General features: G+C 41.2%; 1 protein-coding gene across 1 annotated transcript; it reads left to right on the top strand.

Annotated features, from left to right (window-relative positions):
* Window positions 1–9,022: 9,022 nt before the first annotated feature.
* NDN (necdin, MAGE family member) lies at window positions 9,023–10,664 on the top strand. The gene has a single exon (XM_055326521.1). The coding sequence runs from the start codon at window positions 9,107–9,109 to the stop codon at window positions 10,082–10,084; it is 978 nt and encodes a 325-aa protein (XP_055182496.1). The 5' UTR covers window positions 9,023–9,106; the 3' UTR covers window positions 10,085–10,664.
* The last annotated feature ends 759 nt before the right edge of the window (window positions 10,665–11,423 follow it).

Genomic DNA, 11,423 nt, shown 5'->3' with positions numbered 1-11,423 from the left:
AGTTCTATTTTGCACTTTTTCAGTAACCTTCATATTGTTTTCCATAGCGGCTGCAAGAATTTATATTCCCACCATCTGTAGGAGGGTCCCCTTTCCCCATATCCTTACCAACACCTGTTGTTTCTTGTATTATTGAGTTTATAATTCTGACTGGTGTGAGGTGATGATATCTCATTGTGGTTTTGATCTGTATTTCACTGATGATGAGTGATGTTGAGCATCTTTTCGTGTGTCTGTTAACCATCACCTTGTCTTCTTTGGAAAAATGTCTATTCATGTCTTCTGCCCATTACTTAACTGAATTTTGGTTTTTTTTTTTTGGCTTTTGAGTTTGATAAGTTCCTTATATATTTTGAATACTAACCCTTTATTAGAGATATAATTTGAATATATCTTCTCTCATTCTGTACATTGCTTTTCAGTTTTGTTGATTTTTTTCTTTCACTGTGAAGAAGCTCTTTAACTTGTTGAAATCCCAAGTGTTCATTTTTGCTTTTGTTGCCCTTGCCTCCAGAGATGTGTCTAGTAAGAAATTCCAATGTAGATGTCTAGGAGGTTGATGCCTGTATTTTAACAGAGTCCAGTTTCATATTTAGGTCTTTAATCCATTTTGAATTTATTTTTGTGAATGGTGTACGAAAGTGGTCCAGTTTCATTCTTCTGTATGTTGCTGTCCAGTTTACCCAACACTATTTATTAAAGAGACTTTTTTCCATTGGATATTCTTTCCTGCTTTGTCAAATATTAGTTGACCATAGATTGTGAGTCCCTGTCTATGTTTTCTATTCTATTTCATTGATCTATGTGTCTGTTTTTGTGCCAGTACCATACTGTCTTGATGACTATGGCTTTGTAATATAGTTTGAACTCTGGTATTGTAATGCCTCCAGCTTTGCTTTGCTTTTCAAGTATGTTGAAACAGTCATTCTAACACTAAGAATTCTGATGCAGTGAGGATCACTGGGTCCCATATTCATGAAATGAAGAGATCTTCTTATTCCAGAGTTAGTATATGAATATTAGAAGCTATTTCCCATGGGACTCCTAAAGACAACCAATGAGACCTACCGTGAACTCCTTTCCTCTTGAGACCAGTATATTGTGGGTTGGTATGACTCTACAGTACCAGATACCAAGGAGTTAGGAGAAATGGTAGACTTCGACTTTATCCAGCAGCCTGTGCCAGTTTTATTGTCTCCAGATGTAGCTCCTGTAAATCCATGGGTACTCTATGCAATACTTAAATCATCTTTCATTCATTCCTCCAAAGGGATAAGTTTCATGGAAGAAAAGAGTTTTGCTAGTAACTTTTCTTCCTTTGATTTTTTTCCCCAAGTATCCATATTATTTTTCTACTTCTAAAACTATTAATATAACCTGGCTCAATTTTCTTTGCATATTATTGACCCCTGGGTGGGCTGAAAAATAGACCTCCAAAAGATATCCATTCTCTAATCCCCAAAAATTGTGAATGTTACTGAATGTGCCCACCCCCTCCCCCCCGAAAAAAGGACCTTTGCAGATATGATTAAGTTAAGGATCTTGAGATGAGATCATCCTGGATTTAGATTGGGCCCTCAATCTAATGGTTGATGATCCTCAAATTAGGATAAAGGAGAGCAGAGACACAGAGACCCACCAGGGCAGCGGCCATGTGAATATTTGTATGAATATGGAGGTAGAGATTGGGGTTATTGTGATATGAGCTGAAGAATGCCGGGAGCCACCAGAAGACAAGACAGGCAAGGAAGATCTCTCCCCTAAAGCAGTAAAAGCAGTAAGTGGTTGTATGGCCATGCCTTGATTTTCAGATTTTATCTGCCATGGAAAAAATAAACTTCTATTGTTTTAAAGCACCGAGTTTGTGGTAATTTGTTTCAGTAGCCCTAGGAAATTGAAATGGGGAGAAGATCATAATTTCAGAAAATGTACTGGTTTCAATGTGGAGAATAAACTGTAGTGAGTAAATAAACAAGTGAGAAGATGCAATAGAAGTCCACTGTGGCAATCCAAGTGAGAAAGAACAGTTTGAACGTGTACTTTCATATTAAGAGATGTGTAGCAGTGGCATTGAGGAAATGAAGATTGTGTGATTAGTTGAATACAAGAGATAAAGGAGAGCCAGTAAATTGTATTCTTATTTTTTGCTGGGGAAACTGGTATGTAGTCATGTTACACACTGTGAAATAAAAAACATAGAGGCAACTGAAAGATTGCCTTTGGAAATTGATGAAATAGAGTAGAGCACTGAATTTAAAGTTCAAAGTCATAATGTTAAAATGCCCTGTAAGCAGTTGAATATCCAGTTCTAGACCATGCCAGCTTCAAGATATGGAAGTTGGTGTTGCTAGGTGAGGGTATAGAGTGAGAAGAGACAGAAAGCAGGACCAGCAGGAGCACAAGGAACCTTAACTTTTAGGTAACAGTTGGTGAAAGATATATATTCAAGATATTTGACAAGATGTTGACAGAGAGTTACTGGCTTTCCCTGGAGCCCCCATGTACATGGAAGAACAATGCCTATCTGGAAGAATAGCTGTGCTGTGTGTGTGTGTGTGTGTGTGTGTGTGTGTGTGTGTGTTGCCAGTTTGGGTAAGGAAGCCAATAGTTGATAAACTTATTAAAAGGATAATGAGATGAACTATTGGGACTTCATCAAGATAAGAAGCTTTTGCACAGCAAAAGATACAGCCAACAAAACTAAAAGACAATATACAGAATGGGAGAAGATATTTGCAAATGACGTATCAGATAACGGGTTAGTTTCCAAGATCTATAAAGAACTTATTAAACTCAACAGCAAAGAAACAAACAATCCAATCATGAAATGGGCAGAAGATATGAACAGAAATCTCAAGAGGAAGACATAGACATGGCCAACAAGCACATGAGAAAATGCTCTGCATCACTTGCCATCAGGGAAATACAAATCAAAACCACAATGAGAAAGCGTCTCACACCAGTGAGAATGGGGAAAATTAACAAGGCAGGAAACCACAAATGTTGGAGAGGATGTGGAGAAAGAGGAATCCTCTTGCACTGTTGGTGGGAATGTGAACTGGTGCAGCCACTCTGGAAAACTGTATGGAGGTTCCTCAAAGAGTTAAAAATAGACCTGCCCTATGACCCAGCAATTGCACTGCTGAGGATTTACCCCAAAGATGCAGATGCAGTGAAATGCCGGGACACCTGCACCCCGATGTTTCTAGAAACAATGTCCACAATAGCCAAACTGTGGAAGGAGCCTCGGTGTCCATTGAAAGATGAATGGATAAAGAAGATGTGGTCTGTGTATACAATGGAATATTACTCAGCCATTAGAAACGACAAATACCCACCATTTGCTTCAATGTGGATGGAACTGGAGGGTATTATGCTGATTGAAATTAGTCAATCGGAGAAGGACAAACATTATATGATCTCATTCATTTGGGGAATATAAAAAATATTGAAAGGGAATAAAGGGGAAAGGAGAAAAATGAGTAGGAAATATCAGAAAGGGAGACAGAACATGAGAGACTCCTAACTCCGAAACAAACTAGGGGCGGTAGAAGGGGAGGTGGGTGGGGGGTGGGGTGAATGGGTGATGGGCACTTAGGGGGGCACTTGATGGGATGAGCACTGGATGTTATTCTGTATGTTGGCAAATTGAACACCAATAAAAAATAAATTTATATAAAAAAAGAATAATAGGAAATACTACAACCACCACTACACACCTAAATTTGACAACTTAGATTAAATGAACCAACTTTTTAAAAACTACAAAGTTACCAAAACTCATACAACCTGAACAAGATAATCTGATAGAACTCTAACAAATTAAAAAGAAATTGAATTTGTAGCTGGAAACCATCTGGAAAAGAAATCACTAGATACTGATAGTTTCATATACAAAGTAAATTCTTCCAAACATTTAAATAAAATAAAATCAATTCTACATATGTACTTCCATAAAATAGAAGAGGAGGAAGTGTCTCCAAATAATTTTATAAGGTCCTAATGTCTTGATATCAAAACCATAAAAAGATACTACAAAAAAAGATATCTACAGACAAATATCCTGATGAATGCACACAGAAGAATCCTCAAGAAAGTATCAATAGATTAAATTCAGCAATATGTAAAAAGAATTATATACCACAAACTTGAACCCAGGGTCTGCTAGAATAGGATTCAATCTTCAAGACGATTGTTGAAGATGAAGAAATCTATTTTAATATGTCCTATAAATAGATCTAGTGAGAAAAGTGATATGATAGTTTGGAAAGAGGCTCAAATGACCTGGACCTCCTGGTTGGCTCTTTCTCCGCTCCTCTCTGCTTGTCATTTTCGCGGTTCTTGACTAGAGACTATACTGTCCATAAAAGGGCTTTTGGCAGTGTAAGGGGGGGGGGGAGTTGTGCTTTTTTTTTCTTTTATTACACTTTATTTTTGTTTGTCCAATGTCTAGAGGGAATTTATATATTTGTAAAGGGGACAGAGGTGTTAACCTCTGTGATGTGTATTATACCATCACACAATGAAAAATTAACCTATTCTCATGACAGATGGTTCCCTTTGAAGAACTCTACTCTCGATGCTCTCTCAGGCTGATGTTATTGCCATCTTTATCTCTAAAATTTATTTTTAGTCCAGGCTTCTTTTCCGAGACTTGTGTATGCAGATATATGGGGGACATATCTATTCTCTTTTCTCAGGTACTTGGTCTACAGATAGTTTCAGGAGGTGGTTAGCCACAGGGCACTGTTCAATCCTAGACAACCCCCAAGACAGAATACTAGCCCTTTCTGATAATCACAATATCTCTTACCTTTGCTTATTATTTATGTCTTCCTTGGCAGCCCTATTGACATGTTTCCTCTGTTCTATTTTCTGTGACAACACTGTGGCTCCTTGGCAGTATATTATACATATGCCATAACATTATACATAATGATAATTTAATTATCAAGTTTTTGTTGTTTATGACCCTTTTCCCCCTCAGTATAGATTGCAGAGAACATATATTTCCTCGTTATATCCCCAGGCACAATGCTTGAAATGTAGTGTGTAATAAATAGTTGCAGGATGAATGCAAGCCATCATCCTATGTCAAAAGGAGTCCCACAAAATGTCCCCTAATTGGTCCCTCTGTCTCTCCTTGTCCACCTCCCCCCAACTCTAGTATTAACCCTGATTTTCTTGACCTTTCTAAAAGACACTCCTGACTGACCTAGTTAGTTCCTGAGAGTTAGCAGCCTGCATTGTCGGTCTGAGAAGAACTAGAAGGTTTCCCTTTCAGTGAGTGTCTTTGGTCTCAGGTGGACTGTGCAGTCTTACCCTAGGGGGCCTGGAGAGGATGAGGGGCCAGTGTTGTGTCCGGTTCCTCCCTCTCCCAACTGTAGAAAGCAGCACTCCTTGTCCTTGCTCACTATTTTCTAACACAAAGGGCCAGTCTGAAAAATAGTCCCAGGGCAATTGGTTTCTCTCTCTGACTGAGCTACTTTTCTAAAATGCAAATCTTTTAGGCACATGATAGTCATTGCTCAATATTTGCTGAACGCATTATTGTGAGTTCTCTGTTTCAATTCCTTGGCCTACAAGGCATTTGGGGCCCATATGGGGGCTCCAAGGTGGAGGTTATGGCCTATGTTGACAGGAAAGAGCCAGAAGGACTCACATTTCATTTGGGGCCTCTGGGCCTCTGCACTGTGAGCATGTGTGCTGTCCACTGGAAGCTCTTGAGTGACCCCCCCCTTCCTCTGTTCACTATAGAAACTAGTGCCAGGACAGCCTTCTCCTCCTATTCCAGAGTCTGCCAAGAACAGCTTATTCCACAGCTGCGAAATGTGTTCCACATTACATAGTCTGAAGTATCCCATCAGCAAAAGTATCTGTACCAGAATATTTCAAGTTATAATTTCTCCATATGCTTCCTACATCTATGAAACTTCTACATACAGAATCTTGATTTAAAGAGTAGCCATTCATTAGTTTATTTGGGAGAGATATTTTGTAAAGTTCAGGATTTTACTTCTAAGCTGCTGGTCTATAGGGACTCATTGCCCATATCAAATAGGTCTGATCCTGGAGATACCCACCAAGCCTAATTTACCCTCACCATTCTCAGGGCATCACTGGAGCTACAGTTCCAAATCTTAATTCTTAAGTTAAAAAAATTGTCGATGTCTCATGAGTACTCACTTCCTCTTCATTCCCATGGTGCCATCTTTCCTTTTTCTTAATATTCTGAAGGTCTGCATATCTGGTTTATGGGTAGACACCTTAATGTCTCAATTAAGCTACCTTAATGGGTAGCTATCAAACTACTGAACCTTTCCATGACACTTGTGCAGGTATACCTTTTTTACCTGAAGGCCTTCCTAAGCTTTAATTTTTTCTTACCTTCCCCAAATGAGTTTTCTTCTTTGTAGGAAACGAAGCACCTTCAGCAGACTCTTCCCTGGGAAGACAATGTTATCTCTTTAGCAAGGATACAGTTGGGCTTCAAAAATGAACAGTACTAGGCATTTCCCCTGTCCATGGTTTCAAACTTGAACATCAGTTTTGATGTTTTAAACTCTCTGAGCCTACTCTCTCATAAAGGTCACAATACACAGGGACTGGTACAGTATTAAACAACGCTCCTAACAGAAGTGATATGTGAGAGCTACCTGAGTGGCTCAGTGGTTGAGAGTATGCCTTTGGCTCAGGTCATGATCCTGGGGTCCTGGAATCAAGTCCCACATGGGGCTCCCCACAGGGAGCCTGCTTCTTCTTCTGCCTATGTGCCTGCCTCTCTCTGTGTCTCTCATGAATACATAAATAAAATCTTTTAAAAAAAGTGAGGTGTGAAGTGAACTGTGGTAGAGGTGAGGGACTATTGTTGGCCATAGGAAACTTTACCAGAAAGAGGTCCATTCCAACTCAGGCAGCAACTGAAACCTAGGAAGCTCTCTGGCTGGAGCTCTAATATCCCACTGCAGCAGGAACTTCTATAATGTTATAATTGTTGTGCTTTTATAATTATTTTTAAAATTGTTTTCATAATTTTTATACATAAGCATTTTTATACCTTTATAATTGTTGTGCCGAAGCTTGCAATTTAACTTCATGAATCTATTAAATCTAGAATGATGAAATATGAGGATGTAATTTTCATAACCTCACAATGGCAAAAATTATGGCTTATAGCCAAGCTGAGGTGAGATTTAAGTAATAGGCTCATTAAATAAATAAATAAATAAATAAATAAATAAATAAATAAAGGCTCAAACATTTTCAGTATTAAAAATAACTTAAATTACCTAAATAGCCCAAATAGAAAAAAAAATCCAAATGCAAGGAAAAAGAAGAAAACTAATGGAGATAAAATTCAAGAAAGAAGTATTAATTTAAGAGGAATTAGGGCAGTAAATTGATTTGATAGCCATTTTTAAGTAATACAAACAACAAATATAACTGATACAATTCTGTAAAGTATAATAAAAATAGAAATCTATAAATTACAGAAGAAAATGATAACTGGGAAAAGCCCAACAAGACAAACCTGGAAGATCTGTGGGAATTACCCTTGTGAAGTGGAAGATTAAGGAGTCCTACTGGAGGCATCGTCCTGCCCAAGGTAATGCAAGCATGAAAATCCAAAGATAGATAAAGAACACGGAAAACGCTTTGAAGCCAATCTCCTTGAGAAAATATAAAGTGAGAAATGAGAAAGGTTTGACACAACAAAGAGGACTCTGGAAATGGCAATAGTTTAAATATGCTTTGGATCTCTAGTGACAATAACAGTCTCAAGACAGCATTATTTAAGAAGCTGTTGGCTTGAGGGACCCAGGAAGGGCAGAAGGACCACATTGGTTCCGACCAGAATCCAGATCAGCCTTAGGAAGCCTGCAACCAGAGGCTCTTACACCCACTCCTCTCTTCATAGATGCTTTTCTGGGAGTGTCAGTTTTGTTTTTGTTCAATATGTACGTGTTTTCTAGAATTAAAACAGATAATGAAAGAAAAATCACAAAACAATAACAACAAAAAACACACACAACTACAATTATGGATCATCTCGTTGTTGGTCATGACAAAGATTGCCAATTATGATCTACGTTAAAACAAAACAAAAAAAAACAAAAACAAAAACAAGTCTCGGAAGGGATTTGGGTGTGGCTGCCACATGTGATCAGTCAGATGCTGAGAGAGTGTGGTGGGGTCCTAGGAGAAGGTGAAGTTTTCACAACACAGGGGCAGAAGTCATAGCAGTCATCCGGGAAGATAGGGCGCCAGGCAGATTAGGGAAAAAGTTTATGCTAATAAATATGACAATCTTTGTAAGTTGAGCTCTTAATGGAAAAATTAAAAGCAAATCTAAATGACCGAAGGTAAGTAGAAAACCAAAATCAATGACCATTAAAACACTAGCGATGTCATTCGTATATTATATCCAAGAAAGTTCCGTTTGCACATGTATTGCCTAAATTCAGCATTTCTCCTTTTATGACCTGTCTGATGTGGCGGGGACTCAGTTTTTATTGGTAATTCTTAGGATTCCAATCTCAGTCCTCCTCTTCACAGATTTTCTGTTGGGCAATCCTGATTATTCTCTAGGTTTAAATTCTCACATTCACTGTCATGAAACTCAAGTTTACACGCACACACCAGCCTAGATCTTTCTCCGGGACTTTTAGATGTACCTTGATTCTGGATCCACCCAAATAAAACATTTCCTAAGAAACTCAAGAAACTTATCTCAGAAAGTTAAGTTATCATCTTTCTCCTTAAACTTACTCCTTCTCCAGTGCTCATGCATCCTCCTCCCCTCTTCCCCACCACCACCTCAGCCCAAACGGGAAGCCTGCAGGTCAGTACTGTCCTAGTCCTGGGGGCCCTGCACCACCTCTAAGGGGCCGCCCCGCCCCGCCCCGCCCCGCCGGCCGCAGCCGGGCGCTCGGCTTGCGGACGCGCAAGCGCATTGGCCAGTTCCGCCGCCGCCCCGCCCCGCCAGGCTGCTGCGGAAGGCGCCGCGCGCAGCAACGCGCACTTCCTCTCCAGGAGTCCGCGGAGGGAGCGCAGGCTCGAGGAGCTCTTGGACGCGGAGGCCGTGCCCTAGTCCGACGGCGCAGACATGTCCGAACAAAGTAAGGATGTGTGTGACCTCATCTCTGCAGCCGAGGCCTCCAGTTCCGAGGCGCACCGCAGTCCTGGGGGTCCCGGGGAGCCCTCCCCGTCCGCGTCTCAGGCCGCCACCCTCGCAGGGCCGGAGAGCCGTCCTTCAGGCCCGACCGACGGCTCTCTGGCCTCGCCTCCACCCCAGGCGTCCAGCGAAGAGGGAGACCCAAAGGCCCTGCAGCAGGCCACGGAGGGAGGCCGCGCCCACCAGGCCCCGACCGCGGCCCAGCCTGCCCCTGCGCCGCCAGCCCCGGCCCAACTGGTGCAGAAGGCGCACGAGCTCATGTGGTACGTGTTGGTCAAGGACCAGAAGAGAATGATCATTTGGTTCCCAGACATGGTGAAGGATGTCATCGGCAGTTACAAGAAATGGTGCAGAAGCATCCTCAGGCGCACCAGCCTCATCCTCGCACGAGTGTTCGGGCTGCACCTGAGGCTCACTAGCCTGCACACGATGGAGTTTTCGCTCGTTAAAGCGCTTGAGCCAGAGGAGCTGGACAGGGTGGCGCTGAGCAACCGCATGCCCATGACGGGCCTCCTGCTGATGATCCTGAGCCTCATCTACGTGAAGGGTCGCGGCGCCAGAGAGAGCGCCGTCTGGAACGTGCTGCGCATCCTGGGGCTGCGGCCCTGGAAGAAGCACTCCACCTTTGGAGACGTGAGAAGGCTCATCACCGAGGAGTTCGTCCGACAGAATTACCTGAAGTACCAGCGCGTGCCCCACGTAGAGCCACCTGAGTATGAGTTCTTCTGGGGCTCCCGTGCCAGCCGCGAAATCACCAAGATGCAAATCATGGAGTTCCTGGCCAGAGTCTTTAAGAAAGACCCCCAGGCCTGGCCTTCCCGATACAGAGAAGCTCTGGAGGAGGCCAGAGCTCTGCGGGAGGCTGATCCCACTGCCTACTGCCCCCGCAGCAGTGTCTCCGAGGACTAGCAAGGTCTGGAGGCAGATATTAATGGTTTCTGACCCTCACCAGGGCGGGGGAGGGGTGGGGGTGGGACATTACTAGAGTATTCAGGATTTACAGTGCAGTATTTCACGTGTAACTTTAAGTTTTCAGTACTGTGCTTTTATACCTTTTAATGCAATGTTGTATTCATTTCAGTACTCCTAGATAGTGTGTAGAATTTATGCATGTTTGTTTATGAGTAAGCTCGGTTGGTGCTTTCGCTTTTGTGCTACCTTTGAATTTTTTGTACCAGAGACGTGCTAAACTTATGAAATTCATTGAGAAATTTTCCATCTTATTCTTTTATATGGAACGGATGATGTGTATTAGAGTAGACTACTTCTGGAGAGTTTGGAAAGACTCCCCAGTAAAGCTGGCCTAACCAAGGGAAAAGTCAAGGCCCCTCTCTTTAGGACCTCGCTGGGCACAGGAAACATCCATGTGGAATGCAGTGATGTGGACAGAAATGGTCTCAATGTGGGCACTTGGCACACTTTACTAAACACAGATTACAGCCCCACCATGAGTAAACTTTAAACATTAAAAATTATTGTGATACAATCATTTTTGGAAAAGTGTACTTTATCTTTTTAACAAAGTAGGTTGGGTTGGGAATAACTTTTTACCTGATGAACAAATACAATTTTATCTAATAGGATGGGAAAGTCACTGGTCATCATTACAAATGTGTGAAGTTTATGGTTTTTTAAATGTGACTTACATGTTCATTTCAAAACTGACAAATACAGAAAAGTAGAAAAACCACAAAGCAAAAATGTTCATAGTCGCACCACAGAGAAACAAGTGTAAATATTGAAAGTTCCTTTCTCACATTTTCTACGTTTTATTAAATTTAGCTGTTTCCTATGGACATTTAAGCGTGGGGCATTGTGCTAAAGCCCTTTATGTGTATTTTCTCATTAATACTTAAAACAGCCTTTGAGGCAGATACTTACTATATCTGCACCATGGAGGAAATATAGGAACAAAGTATGTAACTAACTTTCCCCAGATCATAAAGCGTAGTGAGACGAGGAGCTAGGATTTTAATTCATACAGAATGAGTCCATAGCCTACACTTTCCCCACCTGCCTACAACTGCCCTACACGTCCTGCTTTTATATATATATTTTATATGTATATAAAAAATACATATATTTAATATTCCATGTTATAGAATGTACTCTACTCCCTACCCTCAAGACCTAAAGTCCTACATAAGAGGCTAGGGATTTTTTTTCTGACGAATCCTCACATTACTCTTAGAGAAAGCAATTTTATTCTGATTGTGCACATTAAGAAACTTGGTTTCAGTGAGATTAA

Source organism: Nyctereutes procyonoides, unplaced genomic scaffold (assembly GCF_905146905.1).
Source record: "Nyctereutes procyonoides isolate TBG_1078 unplaced genomic scaffold, NYPRO_anot_genome, whole genome shotgun sequence".
Taxonomy (NCBI): domain Eukaryota; kingdom Metazoa; phylum Chordata; class Mammalia; order Carnivora; family Canidae; genus Nyctereutes; species Nyctereutes procyonoides.
Note: the sequence above shows the minus strand (reverse complement) of the source record. Positions and strands in the feature narration are given on the sequence as shown.

Excerpts from the sequence above, each read along its gene's own strand:
- NDN (XM_055326521.1), top strand. The coding sequence starts at position 9,107 with ATGTCCGAACAAAGTAAGGATGTGTGTGACCTCATCTCTGCAGCCGAG.